Here is a 21,620-nt window from a genome sequence, read left to right on the forward strand (position 1 = left end):
TCTCAAACAGTCCAAACTATTAATCAGACCGCTGCCATATCAAACATTGTTGAATCTGATTTGTTTGATGAAGTAATGATAGTGAAAACAGCTCTGAGGTCCAATGAAGATAGTGAAGTGAAGGACATGTTGAAATTCAAACATTTAGATGAAGTCTGGGTGGATCTCTTTAAAAATGTTGAAGGAGAACTATCAAATTTAAAGAAAGTAGTGGAGTTCGTTATGTGTATCCCTGGAGCAAATGCGTGTGTCGAAAGATTATTGTCTCGCATGAACGCACTATGGACTGATGAGAAAAATAAATTGTCTGTAAAAACTGTAAAATCAATGCTTATTGTAAAATCATTCTTCAGTGAGGATTGTGTAGCTTTTCATTACATGATTCTTAAAAACAAACAATTGTTAAGTGAAATTCATTCTTCAGAAAAGTATTGCAAGAGTGAGCAAGACTGATTGATTAATAAGAATAATGTCAGGTGAGAAGAGCATTACTGTATTAACAATCTATTTTGTATCTATAATAGTAAGTAAAAAACCATTTGAAGGCAACTTAAAGTGGCTTAATGAAAATATGTAGCCTAACAATTTGATTTACTATTTTTTTACTTATACTTAGTAAGGTGTGTATGCACATTAGACATTACCACGCACACGCTTGGAAAGTTACAATCATTTTCTAAGACTAGCATATGTGATGAATGCGCATACTGAATTTTCACCCTCAGTCATGAGTGCCCCGTATTTTTTTCCAATGTAACTGGGATCTCTAGTTTAAGCGTCCCAACATCGAATGGGTTTAAGGAGATATTATTATTATTATTATTATTATTATTATTATTATTATTATTATTATTATTATTATATGACACCTCCAGGGAGTCCAAAGACTCATCGAAGGAGAGTGTGCCAACAGCATCGGACGATTGAGCTCCTTCCAACTACTAACCGGGCTCAAACTTGCTTAGCTTTTTGACACCATGGAGTATTCATATAAATAATAATAATAATAATATATTCTTAAATTAAAATACCCAATCCGATTGGCATGTATTTTTTTGTGTATTTTGAGACGTCATCTAGCGGATTTTGCTGAAATCATGTGGTACACTCATGCTGATTTTACTCTTCGGAAATCCATCTTGTTGTAGGTTGTTTAATGACGTGGCTGCTTAAATTTAAGGGTTTCGTTGTACTGTATTTAGAACTTCTTTTTTCAAAACCCCCATTTAGTTCTGTTAAAGTTGCTTGTTAAGACAATGGTAAGTCATAAAAAAAATAATTCTTGTTTATCAGCTGCACGTTGTTACCTTTTAGATACCTTTTGCGGTGTTCAGAATTTTGTAAGCTAAGAAAATTGTTGCTCTCGCATATGTTACTTAGTTCAAGGCGCGACCCGAAATATGAAAACTTGTGCAATGCTTTATATATGGACTGTTCAAAAGATTGCTTAGTAACGTGAATTTCTCTGAATTACGAAATATATACGATAATGTATTTAACTTGTTTTGGTATTACATTAAATTTCATACTGGGTGTGTATTAGTTCCGCTTTAGTAGCTACTTTTATACACATGCAAATACTGTTTCCTATGCAGATATAATCAAAAATATGATTCATGGATAGAAATGCAGTGGCATCATGCTTTTTGGTTTGGGATTTATTTATGAAACAATGAAGATTATGAGGTCACTGTATTTCGTCTCTGCCGATTTGTTTTGTGAAATGAAAAATCCAAGTTTTTCGCAGGAAAAAAAAACCTATCCCTTATATGAAATGGTGCCCCCCCCACAATGAGCCCTTAGACATTCATGGGGATGTCACGTAATGAAAAATACACCCTTCGACTAGTGGAAGTGGTGGTTTTGTGATGCTTACACAGCAGCTGTTTGGATCTTATTATCTTTAGTTATTATAGAGCGTAGATATTTAAATTGTATTGAGTTTTTCAATATCATGTCATCAAATTGAATAGTTGATGGCTTATTTAAGATCATTATGTCTAGATACTTTTAAATATTGTTTTATTTTGGTTAATATTGAGACCTATTTTTCGGAAGAGGTTTTAAGGTTTATAAAAGTTTCAGTTATATCATCTGCACTAGTTAATTCCTTTCCTCCTTATTTAATTTGTTCAGATGTGACTTTATCAAATCCTGCAGCTTTATTATCCGGCGAAGGTTGAGCGATTGGTATATGAGCCGGCGAAGGTTGGTCGATTGGTAGAGCCTCTGCTACTAATGGCTCAGTTAAGTAAGTTTGAGCGTGGTTAGTAGTTGGAAGGGGACCAATCGTTCGATGCTGTCGGCACACTCTCCCTCGATGAGTCTTTGGACTCCCTGGAGGTGTCAAAATAATAATAATAATAATTATTTTTAAGAGTTTCAATGCTTGTTTCTACTTCACTAAATGATGGCTCTTTGACTTCTGGTTCACAAGTAGAGTAAATTCTGGCTAGGAATGTTGCTTTGAGATTTTGGCAGTTTAGCAGCTGTTTGAAAAAATATTCCTTCCACCTTTCAGCCATCTGTTTGTCATTTGCAATAATCTGTCCTTTATTATCATTAATTATTGCAGTTCTTGACTGATAGCCCGTCTTTAGTTTATTTATACCTCAAAACAAGTTCCTTGCATTTTTATATTTATTCTCTTTAGCAGATCTATCGTTTTGATAGTTATTGTTGTCCTGTTGGTTCTGAAACCATTTAAGCTTAGCTTCTTCCAAGAACTTCATCTTGGGAATTATCAGAACAGAAACCGTAGATACCACACAATGTAATTTGTAAACTGGAGCAAACAAGGATGGTATGAAGCTGATGACAGATAATAGTGACTGATGGACAGATAGTATATGGTGGAGTTTAATCAAGAAAGCACATGACTAGTGGGATGCTACTGATTGTTTACAGCCAAATCAACTAAGGCTAAGAGGCCCATAACATCTATTAACCGATTTGCTCTTTTGTAGCATGAAAAGCCCAAGTTTGTAGGAGGAAAAATTGTGCCATTTCCATATGAAGTCATCTAATTCACTTTCAGTTGAAAAGACCTAAAGTTCCCTAGCCGACAGAGGATTCTAACCCAGGTCTTTTCATCCAAAGAGCATCATTGATACTTAATGAGACATGGAGGCTTGCAGCTGTGTGCCTCTGGAGTATGTACAATTTACACATGGGGCACCAATAATTAATTTGTACACTAATAGCTGGTGATTTGCAAGGGAATATTATAGTTTTCTGATGCTAAATTGGAGAGAATAATTAATAAAGATGAGGTCCTACAAGGATGGTTTAAATACTGGTAGTTAAGACAAAGAGATGAACCAAACTGCAAAAAATTGATTATGGGGATGGGAATAATGGTGAACAGAGATGAAGTTCAAAGTTCCTGGATGGAGACGACACATGATAAAGGATTATCATGTGTCGTCTCCATCCAGGAGGTTGACTACCATGATATGATTCATTGTTGACTATAGGTGTAAGGATAATGTAGTGAGGATCCTATCTCTTTTACATTATTGTAAGTATTCATGGCTGTAGATCTGTGTGCTCATGAGGCCAGTTTGACTGTTCTGAAGGATGAAAAATCAGAGTTTCTGGATGAAAAAAACCCTCCACCTCCGTATGAAACCAGCTAACTCACCTTTAGTCGAAAGAGACTAGATAAAGGTTCCTCACATCATGGATGGGAATTAAACCCAGGCCAACCAATTGTTTATACCAGTGATGGCAAACCTTTTAGGCTCGGTGTGCTAAAAATTTAGAAAATGCCTAACTTGACTCTTCTGGCATGCCCCCCATTTTTTTAAATAAATGAACATATAAATTTACATGTTCATTTATTTAAAAAAAATACAATACAATCGTGTGGTATTATGCATTATATATTGAAACGTCAAATAATTACAAAAATGAAATGCGAGTAAAACAAACTCACACATGTAAAATAATAATAATAATGAAAAATCAGAAATTTACAATAGAGAAAGCGATATGCACATTGATAATTGGGCTTAAAATAGTGCACTAAAAATTACCCTACTTTAATAGTAATTTTGAATTAAACTGGAAAAAAGAAATGGAACACATTGCGTTTAATTTAATGAACATCATTTAAGGACTTTTTTGCTGCTGAGTCTTAATGGATAAGTCTGAAATTAAAGGTAAGTACTTTGTGCACTTCAAGCCCAAGCAAGCAGCACTATCTTAATCTGTTGGTTGGTTTCTTTTTTTTGTTTTGATGTTTAATGACGAGAATAAGGTCTTACAAAAGTATGTAGAGGGAAAAATTGAGTAAAGCCATTGCTAGATTTCTAAGGGTACTAAAAGTTTCTGATATCCAGTTCCAAGCATTCAGAATTTCTTGTTCGTAGTGGCACTCTTCATTCTGCAAGCGATTTCTTTTGAGATCCTCGAGTTGAGGCCTCAGGTCAACAAACACTTGAGTCCAGATGTTGGCCTGAAACTCTGCTAACTGCTGCTCTAATCCATCAATTTGTAGCCATTGGGAATAATTTAATTCCATAATAGCTTATATTACTATGGAATTAAATACTACTGTCAATCTTCCATCAAGAACCCTTTCTAGGATTTTCATTGTGTGGGACATCAACTTTATTCCTCTGTAATTCTTAGTCTTGTGTATCCCATTTACCCTTGCTCTTTTGCCAATTTGCCAAAAGAGCAAGGGTAAAGGGGACAAGAACTTTCCTTCCACTCCTCAGTCATTTTTTTCCTGTTGGTAAACTTTTATGAACAGATCCCACAGCAGGTCAATGCCCTCTTCCTCCCGTGCCTTCCATGCCTTCACTGGGATCCTGTCAGGACCCACCGATTTTTCCATTCTTCATCCTCTTTACAGCCTCCTCAACTTCTGCTCTACTGATGTTCTGCACCATCTCCTCATTAGGGCTGCCCATCTTCTCTGATACAATTCCTTTCTCCCATCAAATTCAATTTACACATTTATATACAGCATGCACCACTTTTCATCACAACCTGTGCAGCATGTCTCCTGTTGATGACATACATTCTTTTTTTGTAAGCTTGTCATTCCTTCCTTTTTTTTCCTTCAAACCATTCTTTAAATGTTTCCATTCTCTTAGTAGCAAATTAAATGATGGTAAACTACTCCACACCCTTCCTGGCTTAATCATATCACTTTTATAGCATAATCAGCATCCAAAAAACTTGGCATCCTTCCTTCCTTCCTTCTTAAGATGTTGCTTCTGCTGAACAGTTATTTACTCTGTATAAATCCCAAATCTGACCAACATCAGAATACTACTGTCATGCTTGGGATGGTGTAGTGCACCTAAGAATGTCCTAAAAATCCATACTGCTGTTTAGTAAAGGGCAATTCAGTTGATTAATGACAGTTCCCTTACAGACTCTGTGGCTGTTTTCCATAGAAGATCACTTTCTGCATTGTCTCTTCTGCAGATATTTACATGGCCACTATTCAGTAAAACTCTCGTAGACAGGCTTATACGTTGGTTATGCATTTCTAAATCACTTAGGGAATTGAACAACGTAGATCCGAATATAAATTAAATTATACTTTAATAAATATTTCTGATATTTCGGCAACGTCACGTTGCCATTTTCAAAAGGAACTTACAAAAAGGCATGTGCACGCAGGCACTACAACACAGTAACTGAGAATGAAGATATGAAGCTATCATTCTCCTAGAAGTCCTGATGGTGCCCTCTAGCGGGCTAAGTAGGTGTTCATGGCCGTTGGGCTGAAGTTCTGCTGATGTATGCCTCCCAAATTTGGGGTAGTCGCATACAACCAAATTTGTTGAGGTTTGGAGAGTTTCTTAGGGCTGAGGCTGATTCCATAAATAGTCTTTTGAATTTGTATTTGCTACGGTGTATTACTGTAGCTTTCTTCCACCGTATTCTGTGGTGTGTATCCAGAGCAACTGTCGTACTTTGGCCAAACAGGCAGGACAGCGAATATCATAATTTCTGACCACAAGGACTACATCCTGTTTCACAAGTACAGCCATTCTGGTCTTGCAGACCATGTTCTGAATACATGCCACAGAATACGGTGGAAGAAAGCTACAGTAATACACCATAGCAAATACAGATTCGAAAGACTATTCATGGAATCAGCCTCAGCCCTAAGAAACTCTCCAAACCTCAACAAATTTGGTACACGTGCCTTTTTGTAAGTTCCTTTTGAAAATGGCAACGTCACGTTGCAGAAATATCGGAAATATTTATTAAAGTATAATTTAATTTATATTCGGATCTGCGTTGTTCAATTCCCTAAGTGATTTAGAAATTCAGTAAAACTGGAATCCATTATGCCTCTCATTTCTGCCAGATCTACAGGAACTTGAGCAACAGCTGCTTCAACATCCATTTATAGTTGGACTGTATATTCACCTAAGTATACAGTCCAACCATAGTTGGACTGTATACTTAACAATGCAGGAAAGAGTGCTGTAAAAGGAATTAGAGATGATAAAGGTGACATGAAAACGGGAGAAAAAGATATCCTTGAAGTATGGAGTAATTACTTTGAAAAACTGCTAAATGAAACAAGCAGTGATGACAGCACAGTGGTAAAAAACACTGACCAGGCAATGACAATCAAGGAAAAGAAGGAGTAGCCATAGTATCATAGTATTCAACACAAAATACGAGGCTAATCTTCTTGAATGGCAGTCAGTCTCAAGTAGAGTAATGTGGGCAAATATGAGAATGGGGAACTGGACAATGAGACTTATTTGTGCCTATGGTCCCACAGAAGGTTCTACTAAGGTAGAAGTGGAGGAATTTTTTGAGGCTTTAGAAAAAGCAACTGACACAATGAAAAAGGAAAAATTGGTCCTTGTTGGGGATCTAAATAGTAGAGTAGGAAATGATTGTGAGACATACAAAAATATTTTGGGAAAATTTGGAGAAAAGAGCAAAGCTAATAATAATGGCAAATATCTGTTGGATTTCTGCTCAGGACATGGACTGGTTATTACTAACACCATGTTCCAACATAAAAATGTGCACAAATTCACATGGAGAGAAGAGGCTAGGAATAAGAAAAGTCTCATTGACTATGTTATTGTTGATAGTGATGTTTTCTCCCTGGTGCAGGACACCAGAGTGTACAGAGGATTTGAAATTGGAAGTGATCACTATTTAGTCTTGAGCAGGATAAAATTGAATTTCATATTGAAAAGAATAACATGTAAGAAAGTTTTAAAGCGAATAAAAGTTGAGCAGCTCTCAGATGTAAACTGTAGACTAAAATACAGAAATATTATTGAAATGAAAATGAAAGAGTTTGAGAACAGGAATCAAACCTTGGAGATTCAGTGGCAAACTCTGAAGGAAACATTGATTGATTCTGCCAGAGAGGCATGTGGTGAGGTTGTGTGCAAGGATAAAATAATCAGAACTCCCTGGTGGACACAGGAAGTTAAAGAGGCAGTGAAGGAAAAGAAGAAAGCATATCAAAAGTTCCTGGCAAATAAGTCAGCTTTTACTCTTACAGAATACAAAGACAAATGTAAGAAAGCTAAACAGTGTGTAAAACTAGCTAAACAAAAGTCATGGGAGGACTTTGGCAAGAATATAGAAAATAAATATCAAGAAGGTGGCAAAATATTCTGGAGGTTGTTGAAGAAGCTTAAGAATGGAGGAAAGAGTGCTGTAAAAGGAATTAGAGATGATAAAGCTGACATGAAAACGGGAGAAAAAGATATCCTTGAAGTATGGAGTAATTACTTTGAAAAACTGCTAAATGAAACAAGCAGTGATGACATCACAGTGGTAAAAAACACTGACCAGGCATGCAGTCAGGAATACATATCCATACTAGAAGTAGAAAAAGCCATCAAAGGCTTGAAATGTGGAAAGGCAGCAGGAGTAGATGATATTCGACCAGAAATGCTGAAGTATGGTGGTATAAGAGTCTTACAGTGGCTGCACTGCATAGTTCAGAAAGCCTGGACAGAAGGACGAATTCCTGATGATTGGAGTAGAGCTCTCATAGTACCCATATATAAAAAGGGAAATAAAACTGCATGTGAGAATTACAGAAGTGTTTCCCTACTGAGTGTTCCTGGCAAGATCTATGCAAGTATACTTGAGAAACGGTTGAGAAGAATTGTGGAAGAAAAGCTTGGTGAAGAACAAGCTGGATTCAGGCCAAATAGAGGCTGTCAGGATCAGATCTTCACTTTACGACAAATAGTCGAGAAAGCATGGGAATATAACAAATATCTGTATTTAAGTTTTGTCGATCTGGAAAAGGCATATGACAAGGTGCCAAGAGAGAAGCTATTCAATATGCTTCAGTTATATGGTGTCAATTGGGCATTATATCAAGCAATACTTAGTCTTTATTTGAGTTGTAAGTCAGCAGTTAGAATTGAAGGAAGTATAGGAAGATGGTTCAATGTTAAATCTGGTGTGAGACAAGAATGTACATTATCACCTCTGTTATTCATTATCTATATGGATCACATTATGAAGGAAAGTGGTATTAAACATGATATCAAAATTGGAGATGTTAATGTCAGCTCTTTGCTTTATGTGGATGATGTTATACTTCTTAATAAATCTGCTACAAGTCTGCAAGATTCTCTGACTAAATTGAATTGCTGTTGTAATAGATATGGTATGAAGCTCAGCAATAAAAAGACAAAGACAATGAAAATAGGCAGAATCATTGAAAATGTCAACTGTGTTGTGAATGGAGAACCTGTGGAACAAGTAAAACATTTCAGCTATTTAGGCACGATTTTTACTGAAGATGGTAAATTAAATATAGAAATAGACAACAGAATCAGCAAAGCTGGGAAATCAATTGAATAAATTCATATGGAATAAGAGAGAAATCAGTCGGAACACTAAATTAGCTGTGTACAAGACAGTGTTCAAACCAGTTTTAACTTATGGATCTGAGAGCTGGGTCAGAAGTAAATAGAGACCACAGATATGAGAGTCCTGAGAAAGATTATAGGCATGAACAGATGGCATCAATGGCAATATCATATTAAAAACGAGGATATTAGGAAAGAACTTGACATTGTCAGCATCCAGGAATGCGTTAGCAGAGCTAATCTTAGGTGGTATGGTCACTTAAACAGAATGGGTGAGGAAAGATTAGCAAAACAAGTGTTCTCTGCCAGGTTGGCAGCAAAACGACCCAGAGGAAGACCAAGATATAGGTGGATTGATACGGTACAAAATGCTTTAGACGATAGAAATATAAGATCTGATAATGTTGGAGTCTTGACAAGTAACAGACTGATTTGGAGGAAAATTGTAGATAGGAAATTAATAATGATGTAATTTTTTTCATGTAGTACTATCATATCCTGTACACCCCTTGAGGGTACATGGCAGGAATTTGATGATGATGATGATGATGTATACTCACCAAACCTGCTGCTCCCAGTCATCTTTCATTCCATCCATCTCAGTTCTGTGGAGCAGCCTCCCCCCTGTGAAGCATTTCCAGAGGACTACAATCACTATCAGTTCAGGAGAATATCAACAGATTACTCCTCAACTTTCAAATGCGCAGCATTTGTTTGCTATATGTTCTTCTGCCTTTCTTGTGTAGGAGAAATATATATATATATATATATATATATATATATATATAAAAATTGTCCTTGATATAGGGTAGAAAAGACAGTTTATGAAATGTGAAATGGCTTGAAGATAGTGTTACTATTAAGACAGAGAGAAATCTCCAGGAAATCAAGGATTCATCAAGGGAGACAACATCCTACATGCACCAGCTATCATACTTGTTCTTGGATTGGTTCACACTGCTTGCACACACAACATACAATGGCAATCCATTCCAATCTCACACTATTCAGAGAAAAATCTGTATCGTCTCATCCCCCTTCTTGATTGCATTCATTATCAGTTTCCAAGGATGTCCTCTTGTCCTTTCCTTCATCATCCATAAAATGAAAATTTCCATCAACTGAAATCATGTATGACCCTTCCAGAAGTTTGTAAATCTCAATCATATCACATCTCTTTCTCCTGTTTACTAGTATCTGCAGTCTACAAACTCTCAATCTGTCTTTATAATCAGTATTCCACAATCCTGATATCATTTTTAACACTCCTTTATGCTCTCCACTGCATCAGAATCACCAAGGGAACAAGGAGACCAGGGTGCACAGTAGTCCAAGCGATCTTATCAAGGCCTTGTAAAGAATCAAAATGATATCTTTATAAGTTCATTTCAGCATTGAATTATGTTTTGAGTTGTATTTGCAATCTTTGCTACATGACCCTTTAACTTCCTACATACTAGCACTCTAATATCTTTAGCCTGATCAGTTTCTAATCTGACCAAAGTGAATTGATAACAATTTTCCCATGACCACATTTCCAGCCTATTCAAATCATTCTACAAGTACTGCATATCAGCTGCATTCCTAATTTCCTTACCTTTCTTTGCATCATCAGCAAATAGCTATGTTGCCTGTCAAATCCTTTCCAATGTCATTAATGTACAGACTGAATAACAGTCAACCAAGGACTGATCTTTATGGTACACCACTGGTTACCTTAACCTGGCATTAGTAAAGTGGCCTGGTGGACTTCAGCACACTAAACTTGCTGCTTGTGTTCAACAGTCTGTTGTCTATGGCGTGAAGTAGTGGGTTACAGGAGGGGAAGCAATACCGAGGCATGACTCACTGCCACCTGTTGGTAAAAAGTTATAGTCGATTTAAAATTTTGTGACACCTCACCTTACTAACTCCGGGTTAAGTCTTGTAGGCACATTCTCTATATACCGCTCTTCGATAACTATCTGTCAGCCATCCTCTTAATCAGGCTAATATTTTATAATCCAGTCCCATATCTCCAATTTATTATTATTGTTGTTGTTGTTGTACGGCACCTCCATGAGACCAAAGACATATCACGGGAGATCCAAACTATCCACATATCCGTTATATGGCAAGCAAGAGAAATAATAATTTTGGCAGATTAACACTGGTGGATAGTCATGGCAGCAGAATAAGAGCTGCAAAGGATATAGTGGAATTATTGAATGAGGACTTGATCATCATATATCATACTGGTGTAAATGATGCTGTCTAATATATAGAAGGGCAAGTATTAGGAGAATTAGAAGTGAAAGAATCAGAGGTGTATCAGATGGTTGTTGAATTAGATGTTAATAAGGCTGTGGAAATGGATGACATATCACCACATATTCTTAAGGAATGTGCACCAGAGTTGACTATGCCCTTGACCTGGTTATTTAATGAAAGTTTTGCAGTGGGTAGGGTTCCTAAAGAGTGGAAAGAAGACAAAATGGTACCATTTCACAAACATGGTTCTAAGACAGAAGTCTCCAACTATAAACCAGTCTGTATAACAGCTGTTATGATCAAGTTCTTGGAGAGTTTGGTAAGGAATAGGATACAGGATTGGGTTGATGGACTTAGCATTCTTTATGAATGTCAGCATGGATTTGTAAAGGGTAGGTCTTGTTTTAGTAATTTACTTGCATTTTATGATGAGGTGACAAGTGTGTTAGATAAGAGAGAACCATATGCAGTGATATTCTTGAACTTTGTGACGGCATTTGATAGATTATCGCATAAATTGGTGTATGAGCTGCAGAGGATGGGAATAGATAGTATATTGGTTAGATGGATCAGAAATTGGCATTCTGAATGATATCAACAGATTATGTATGAGGATTGCCTGAAAAGTTTGGTAAAAAAAAATAAGTTAAACACATTTTTTTTTTTAGAAAAAATCATCTTTATTTCTCAACGTGGTCTCCATCGAGGTCTACACATTTGGTCCAGCGAGTTTCCAATTTTTTCATCCCATCTAAAAAGTAGGATTTGTCAAATTGTGCAAAATAGTCATTGACAGCCTTGATGGCATCCTTGTTCGAAGAAAATTTTTTCCCACAGAGCCAAATTTTTAAGTTTGGAAACAAGAAGTCACACGGGGCCAAGTCCTGAGAATATGGTGGATGTGGAACCACGAACCTCAATTCGTGCAATTTTGCCATTGCGACGGCCGATGTGTGGGACAGTGCATTGTCTTGATAAAAGATTACTTTTTTTGTGTGCCAATCTTGGCCTTTTTTTTTTTTCTTCAGTTCTTCTTTTAAATGGTCCAATAATGACGCATAATAGACTCCTGTTATTGTCTTGCCCTTTTCCAAATAGTCTATCATGATAATTCCATGGGAATCCCAAAAAGCAGTGGCCTTCCCAGCTGACAAAACGATCTTTGCATTTTTCGGCTCTTTCACCAGGCATTGTCCACTATTTTGACTGCTGTTTGGACTCAGGTGTGTAGTGGTGGATCCAAGTTTCGTCTATAGTCACATATCGACGCAAAAAATCTTGCAAATTGTGATTAAACATCGCCAAACACTGTGAAATATCTTTTCGCATGCGTTTTTGATCAACAATCACAGCACCCAATGTGCAACAGCTTGATAACAATTTTCCCATGACCACATTTCCAGCCTATTCAAATCATTCTACAAGTACTGCATATCAGCTGCATTCCTAATTTCCTTACCTATCTTTGCATCATCAGCAAATAGCTATGTTGCCTTTCGTGTGCAATTTTTTGTGCTTGATATTATACACCCGTACAGTTGAGATGCCTACAATCTCAGCAATCTCACGCACTTTCACCCTACAGTCTTCTATAACAATACCATGGATTTTGTCAATCATTTCCTTGGTAGTGACCTCAGTCAGGCGTCCGGAGAGCATTTATCTTCGATGGACTTAAGGCCACGCTTAAGCTCATTTCAAAAATAAATAGTCTTTAATGCTGGTGCAGAGTCCCCATGAACTGCATCTAACTCAGCTTTGATCTCAGCGGCTGTCCACTTCTTCAAGTAAAAGTGCTTTATCACTGCACAAAACTTGTTTTTCTCCATTTTTATGAAAAATGCGAACACGGTGATTTTAAATGTGTGCCAAACAAGAACTATGCATTGCACGTGGCTAAATTTTGCCAGGGGTCATGAAAAAGATGATACTGGTATGAATGAGCAAATTGTGTTGCAGTTCATGCTTATGGTGGGATTCAAACTCGCAGCCTTTTAGCTGGAGAGCAGATATGCTATCCACTCAACCAACCAGGCTGGCAAAAATAACTCATGAGCCAGACGTGACTCAAACATGCAACCTTCTGATCTGGAGTCAGAAGTGCTACAATTGCACCACTGGCCCTAGTGGGGTGGCACAGTGGTAGTGCGGAAAGGATGATAGAGTTTAAGGGGTGAAAGAACTTAAGAAGGATTTACATCTGAAGATTTGGATTGCAAATCAGGGAAACTAGAGCTTTTGGGGGGGGGGGAGTTGTTTTGTGGATATGCAGATATCATTGAGGCAGTTGACTGTAAGAATTTTAATAAAATGCCTAAGTTAATTCCACTGGTAACAAATCAGAATGGGATAGTTAGTATAAAGCATCAGGGTAGCGGTGGGCCTAAGGGGCTTTTGCACTTTATATACACTAATGCCAGCAGCATTCAGAACAAGAGGGAGGAGTTTTTGGCATTGGTTAGTTCAAACTGGCCAAAGGTCATTGACATTAGTGAAATATGGCTGAAAGAAGTTGATATAGTTAGTGGGATAGAATGTGAAGGATATAGTGTGTTCAGGGAGGATAGAGAAAAGATAGAGAAAAAATGTGGAGAGGTTGGGGTGTTATTGATGGCAGTTCATCACCTGCCATCAATAACACAGAGTAGAAGTTCAACTGCAGGGCAATGAAAATAGTACATTTAAAGCTATCTGGTGTGAGATAGAGGCAAAGAGAACAAAATATACAGTTGGATGCTTCTATAGACCAGGAAAGGATGATAGAGGTAGTATGCATTGGCAAGTAAGCTCAGTGAGTGGACAGTGGGTAATTATTATGGGACATTTCAACTATGGTAACATAGATTGGAAGGGGATGAGGACACATGGGAGAAAGAAAATGGAATTTATGCAGTTACTAAGGAATAATTACATTAGACAGCACATGATGGAATGCATCTAAGAATTTGTCTATAACCAATATGATGTTGCTGCTAATTGGCGAGTGTGATCATATGGTCTTGACGTCGGAGGTGGTTAAATATGTGAAATTTTCAGTTAGAGGAGGTATATGTGTAATTACAGGACTGGTAAGTATGACAAGCTTAGGCGATTGCTTGGATCATTGCTCTAGCATGTGCAACTGCAAGGGCATGTTGATATTGCATGGGAAGTGGTGAAGGAGTGTTTGAAGGAAGTAATGGCAAGCGGTGCATACCTATGGTCAGGAGAGTAAATAAAGTGGGATTTAAATGGATGAATAAGTTTTACAAGAGGTAAACCGTGAGTAGACATATCGGTACACAATAAATAACGGAAAAAACTCACGTAGAAAGATTATTTATTAGTATAATTTTCGCCTGTGTGTCACAGGCATCCTCGGTACATTAAGCTCAAAATTAAACACTAACTGACAATTTCAAAAAGCGCCACCTAAGTAGCTGGTGTAAGATAACTAAAAAGGTCGATAACTTTCCTAAAAAAAAAAAAAATTAATAAAAATAAAATATAATAAAAAGTTAGGAAAGATTAGCTGATTTGTAAAGTACTATCTCCCATAAAGGGGACAGACATAAGCCGTCGGATCTGTTTAAGTTAGGAGAATGAAGTAGAGTTTCACATGTTTCTTTATAAAGGTGTTCCATGAGAAACTGACTTTTGTGAAGAACTCTTGTCTTTCTCAAATGAACTCTGTGTCTAGTGAAGATGGCATGTTCAGAAAGTCCAGACTTTTCAGGTTTAAAGTATTCAATATAAGATTGGTGTTCTTCTAGCCGAATAGAGGCAGATCTTCCCGTTTGTCCGAAATAAGATAATCCACAAGAGCACGGAATCTGGTAGACACCTGGATGATTAAGATGTTGAAGCTTGTCCTTAGGAGAAGTGAGAAAGGTGGAGATTTTTCTAAACGGTCGAAAGGCAACAAAAATATTCAGTGGTTTTAAAACTTTTGCTATACGTTCACTGATGCCTTGTACATAAGGGATAGTAATGCACGTTATTTCCTCTGTGTTTGAAGAGGAAGACATTAAAACTACTCAAAGTTCTTTCAATGAAGCAATTCTTATAACCATTAGATAGAAAGGAAGAACAAAAGGAGTAGGCCCGATGAACCAGTGTTTTAATAGTTCCTGCCTTTTGACTGGGATGGTGATGAGATTCCGCATGGATATAATGGCCTGTATGAGTCTTCTTTCTATAAACTGAGAAATGTAGGTTACCATCTGGTTGGCGAAGAATTAGAAGATCTAAAAAGGCTAACTGCTTATTTGATTCTATTTCTAGGGTAAACTTGATCCTAGGATGAAATGCGTTTAACTTAGTGAGAAATTGTTGAAGTTCATCAGAAGAGCCATTCCATACAGCAAAAATGTCATCGACATATCTGAACCAATGCGTAGGTCTGGGAGAAATATTGTCAAAGATACGTTGTTCAAAATGTTCCATAAAGAAATTGGAGATAGCAGGAGAAAGAGGATTACCCATTGCTGTTTCTTCAATTTGTTGATACAACTTATTTTTAAAGGAAAAATAACCAGAATTTATTACAAAATCAAATACGTTTACAATGTCCGAAGGAAATTCCTGTTGTAGTAATTCAATACTTTCCGAAAGAGGCACATTTGTAAATAAAGAAACAACATCTAAACTGATCATGATATTAGAAACGTCCAAATGAAGATCTGAAATTTTATTTTTGAAATCCAAAGTATTTTTTATATAAGTATCAGTTCTTCTAGTTGAAGAGGAGAGTAAATTAGATAAAAATTTTGAAATTTTGTAAGTGGGGCACCCTATACAATCTACGACTGGTCTCAACGGAATGCCTGGTTTATGAACTTTCGGAAGACCATACAATCTAGGTAGACGACCGAAGAAGGTTTTAAGTTTTTTCTTTGTATCTTCATTCCATGTAGATACATTATCTATAAGAGAATTAAGTCTCTTCAATTGACTCCGGGTAGGATCCGATGTAAGAGGCCTATAAGTTGAATAGTCGCGAAGTAAAAGAGACATTTTTTTCTCATATTCCTTCCTATCTTGAATCACTATAGCCTTCCCCTTATCAGCTTTCGTAATTATTAAATTATTGTTATTCTTCAGTGATTTCAATGCTTTAAACTCAGAGTAAGAAAGATTAGGACGAGGAGGCTTGGCATGAAAAAGAATTTGTGCACATTCAAAACGTAATCTGTTGGCTGTTTTTTGGGATAAGGATCGAATACCCCTGTCTATGTTATGAAAAAAATCCATAATTGGCACCTTTCATATCCTTTTGATAAAACAAAACGTTCACAGTCTGTTAGTGGACGTCTGGAAACATTTATGACTACTTTATCTATATCAATAGTATTATTACTGGATCTAGGTAAGCTGACTAGTGATTCAAATTTGTGTTTTAGCTTGTCACGAGAATCATTAAAGACCTTTAAGTAAGATATGCGCATTACAGTAGTAAATGTTTCAACAGTTAAAACAGATTCCAGAGCATTTTTTATATCCATAATTTCTTTATTTAAGATGGCGAGAGATTTTTTAGCTTCGTGTAGCTGAATATTTAAAAGAGACTTACTAGCTTTGAAGTAGATCCGATGAGCTTTTGGGGACCTAAAAACTTCTTTTATTTTACAACAGGTCGGAATAACCTGGGCCATCTTACATCGTTTAAGGAATATTAATCTGTTAATGCATTTGGCCTTCTTTACCAATACTTTACCCTATCTAGCAGATTGTTTGGAAATAGACTCTCCGTGAAGTCTAGCAATAAGTTTTAAAAGAAGTAAACCGTGAGTAGACATATCGGTACACAATAAATAACGGAAAAAACTCACGTAGAAAGATTATTTGTTAGTATAATTTTAATGTCTTCCTCTTCAAACACAGAGGAAATAACGCGCATTACTATCCCTTATGTACAAAGCATCAATGAATGTATAGCAAAAGTTTTAAAACCACTGAATATTTTTGTTGCCTTTCGACCGTTTAGAAAAATCTCCACCTTTCTCACTTCTCCTAAGGACAAGCTTCCACATCTTAACCTTCCTACCGGCTAGGACGTCTATAGACGTCCAACTAAATCTGGATAAGATTCAGCCCACCTGTTGAAAGAACCTGGATAAGAAGTGCAATTTGACTCATGTCCATTAGAAAGTGTGATAATCCCTCACGCTGAAGAGAACTGTTAATCGGATTATCTCGCGTTCGTAGCTGCAGTTGCCTATAACAAGAAACGCACTTCCTTTTTCCATGCTGTATAACTGGATTTTAGTTATATAGGATTAAATAAAATAGAGAAATTATTTATATTTTTGTTTTCTCTTTTTATTCTACAATACAATTTTAATGTCTGGACAAAATAAAGATCTTGCATAATTTCTTCACTTAAATATTGCCTTACCTTGGAGAACCAATTTAATTTTTTTGCGCTAATTTTTTTCTAATCGCTTACTAGTCAAATGATTTTTCTTTGTTCTCGAAGAAATTAATTCACGATAATTATTTGAAATATTCTTTAATAAAAAAAAGAAAATAAAACCGGCTGCCGACGTTCCAGTTTATATTATTTTTATTTTTGCACAAAACCATCGAAAGCGAATAATACTTCACAGATTTTCTTTAGGACATGCTGGAGCAACTTTGCTTTATAGAGAATAACATGAAATTGTTTAATCATAACCCTAAATTTTTTCTTCATGTTGTATAGTAATTTATTGTTCTTTGTACACAATCTTGGTTTCCTTGTAGAATTGGTCATTACAAAATGAAATTAACAGTTATGATTAATATTTTCTGCATAATTCAGATATTTTATTCTCCAATTTTTAAAGTAAGTGATATATTTGCTTATTTTTATCATTCAAAATATGTAGATCACACACCCGAAAACTGTTATGAAACATAGGTACAGTTTTTATTTAATTCGTTATTTTTCTCTAGTAATTGTTCCACATAACTTTAATTTTTCGATACTGAAACTATGTGGTGATTATTATAAATTAGCAAATTATAAATCAGAAAATATTATTTCCTCATTATTATAAATCAGGAAATTATGTGATATTCGGATATAGGTGAAATTAATATTTGAAAGCACTGTCATCCTTCAAATGCATTATCAGAATAAAGTGAAAAACCAAACAAGAAATTTCTGCCTGTAAAATATTCAGATATTGCTTGAGGCTCTTTAGTGTGCTGCATGTTCTATTGTTCTGTTTCTCACTGGGGGGTTAGTAATCTCCATTAGCTTTGAGCTGGGCAGAAAGGAACTACTGGGCAGAAAAGAATAATTAGTAAGTATATTCAAGACGCAATTCATTTACAAGATGGCAAGCAGCAACAGTAGCAGTGACACTCATGGTAAGAAAAGAAAACTTCGTGGGATGCAGAAAAGTTGGAGCCTTCGCCTTTCGAGCAGCTCTTGTTCTACTGATGAGGAGAGAAATCTTTCTAGCTCTGAAGATAGCGATTCTGCCTGTACTTTAGATATGTCTTCGTGCAGAAAATGGGTGATCGCCACTGAACGTACACCAGCTTGTCCACGGTTTCCCTTCATAGGTAAGCCAGGAATTACTGAAGACTTTGACTCCAGTAATATTTTAAGTTCTTTCCGTCTATTTTTAGACGATGATATTCTTTCCTTCATAGTGGAACAGACTAACCTTTATGCTTGCCAACAACATCAGCAAGTTGAGTACAGTCCGCATTCTCGCAGTAAACTTTGGAGCCCAATAGATATCAACATGCTCCTTACATTTATAGCACTATTGATTGTGCAAGGTATCGTGAAAAAGCCCGCTCTCGAAATGTATTGGTCTACAGACTGGATTCTGAACACGCCAATGTTTCGTGATGTTATGACTGAAAAACAGTTCAGTCTCATCATGAAGTATTTGCATTTTCAGAATAACGAGGAATACGATCAGGCAACACATCCTTGCCCAGTCCTCAACAAAATTTATGATTTTCTGATGAAAATCCGTCAGAAATGTAGATCACTCTACATTCCTGAGAGAGACTTGAGTATCGATGAAAGCCTTATGCCATTCAAAGGTAGACTGAAATGTAAGCAGTATATTCCCAAAAAGAAAGCGAAGTATGGAGTAAAATTTTTTATGCTTTGCGAATCCGAAAGTGGATATCTTTGGGATTTCAAACCTTATACGGGAAAGCAAACTGTAATCGAGCATGATAAATATTCGGATCTCCCCTTGTCGATGCGTGCAGTAATGCAGTTACTAGACCCTTTACTGGGGAAAGGTTACTGCATTACAATGGATAATTATTATATGTGTCCTGAACTCGCTGATTTGCTTTTACAGCATCGTACAGATAGTAATGGTACTGTAAATGCAAAAAGGCGAGATATGTCTCCAGATCTGGTTCCAGGAAAGCTATCGAAGGGGGAAATCAGAGCTTATCAGCGAGGGAAAGTCTTTGCACTACGTTGGAAAGACAAAAGAGATGTTTTTCTGCTGTCTTCCCTGCACAATCCATCAACGGAATCCGTGAAGAAGCATGGTTTGAAGAAAGAAAAACCTATTGCTGTGTGTGCATACAACGACACTATGGGTGGAGTCGACAGGTGCGATCAGCAGCTATCATTCTACTCTGTAATGAGGAAACATCATAAAAAATATTACAAAAAAGTGTTTGGACATGTATTAGATTTTGTTATTTGGAACAGTTTCCTCCTGCACAAGAAAAAATGTTTGTCTACCATAACATATCTAGAATACAGAATAGAAATTGCGAAAGCATTGCTGCATGCACATGCGCCTTCTTCAGCAAGCAGAAAAACAGGAAATCCTGCCAGACATCTGAGGTTGAACGCTGCTAACTCCAACCATTATCCGGAAAATCTACCACCAACGGCTAATAAAAAAAAACCTGCACGCAAGTGCTATGTATGTAATAAAAAAAATATCAGAAAGGAAACAAAAATCTGGTGCCCTGAGTGTAAAACTGCTTTGTGTGTTTACCCTTGCTTCAAGATGTTCCACACTGTTCAAGAATTTTAAATTCTGAACAGTATGAAATAAAGAATGTTTGTTTTCAAGGCCATCAAAACAGTCCTTTTCAGGACTACAAATATTGATAGAGGGATACCCGAATGTACTGTTTCTTTTTTCATCTTGAAGGCTAATTTTTAAGTTCTTTTTATGACACAGAATGATATTTTCGAAGGAATAAAATATAAGAGGAACTGGAAAGAGTATTCCAGGTAAAGTATTTCACCAAAACAATAAAAAATAATGAAATAAAATCTACCCTATATATATATATATAGATAGATAGATGTAATAACGTTTTTTTTTTTTTAAACTTGGGGATATTGTATATTAGGATAACCAAGTTATTTTATAAACTTGGTTATAAATTTCAAAATAACTGGAAAGGCGAGATATGCCTCCAGATCTGGCTTCAGGAAAGCTATCGAAGGGAGAAATCCGAGCTTAGCAGCGAGGGAAAGTCGTTATTTTATAAACTTGGTAAAAATAACCAGGTTTATAAAATAACTTGGTTATCCTAATATATATATATATATATATATATATATATATATATATATATATATATATAAAATGATAAGCCTTTTTATGTCATGTTTTTCGAAACGTTTTGAAAGTCAGGGGCTACCGTGAGTGTCGAGTTTTCAAAATTCGAGTCATCAGAATTCAGGGGCGGGACCCCCTTTCGAGTTATCACAATTGAAGGAGAACTGGCCTACCATACCGGAACACGGGGGTATAGCCCCCTAGTTAATAAATGAATATAAATAATAACGGGAACATTTTCACCTTGCCAACACTCAACATTGATGTGATATGGGTTCCAAATTTCTTGTTTGAGATATATATACAGGGTGTTCGGGATAAATTTGACATATTTATAATTAATTATATTTTTCCGTAAGTTACATGTATTAACACACACTTCTCTTCATTTAAAAGTTTGGACCCTTCTTCATTCATATACAAGATGTCAGAAAGGATGGATAGCTGGAACCCACCTGAATCATGGAAGAGAATAACTTGTATCATGATGATTCGTGCCCGCCATCAAAATAAGGATATTACGACTGCTGCCCAATGCTCCCTGAATACAGTAAAAACAATCAGGCATGAACTAGAGACTTGCAATGGTGACTACGAGGATGTAGCAAGAAGAAAGATCCCTAGCAGACGATCTGATTGCGTTCGTACAGCAGAATTCCTCGCAAATCTGCAGGAACAGGTGTTGAAGAACCCTGGCATTGGAATTCGGGCTTTGTTCGTGGAGTTGCTAACTGTAGTCAAGCCCTGGATAACAAGGGTAGCCAATGGTAGGCCGTATGTATGGCAGCAGGATTCTACCCCTTGCCACACCTCTGGGAAAAGTCAAAAATGGTTGTCTGAAAATTTCTACGACTTCACCAGTCCAAATGTTTGGCCTCCAAACTCCCCAGACCTTAACCCCATGGATTATTTTGTATGGGGCGCAGTTGAAAAAGACACCAATTGCACTTCCAGTAATACAAAAGCCCAGTTAATGGATAAAATTAAAACAGTTTTT

The 21,620-nt window shown here is 36.5% G+C and overlaps 1 protein-coding gene across 1 annotated transcript in view; it reads left to right on the top strand.

The window, feature by feature from the left end:
* The first annotated feature begins 1,105 nt into the window (after positions 1-1,105).
* The window catches only part of Sec61beta (Sec61 translocon subunit beta), a 62,720-nt gene continuing 42,205 nt past the window's right edge, over positions 1,106-21,620 (top strand). The window contains exon 1 of the mRNA XM_090409960.1: positions 1,106-1,259. Coding sequence (XP_090266086.1) covers positions 1,257-1,259 — 3 coding nt within the window. The 5' untranslated portion in view covers positions 1,106-1,256. The remainder of the gene's footprint in view (positions 1,260-21,620) is intronic.

This window comes from Typopeltis vanoorti, chromosome 2 (assembly GCF_054136105.1).
Source record: "Typopeltis vanoorti isolate ZY-2024b chromosome 2, IOZ_Tvanoo_1.0, whole genome shotgun sequence".
In the NCBI taxonomy this organism is placed as follows: domain Eukaryota; kingdom Metazoa; phylum Arthropoda; class Arachnida; order Uropygi; family Thelyphonidae; genus Typopeltis; species Typopeltis vanoorti.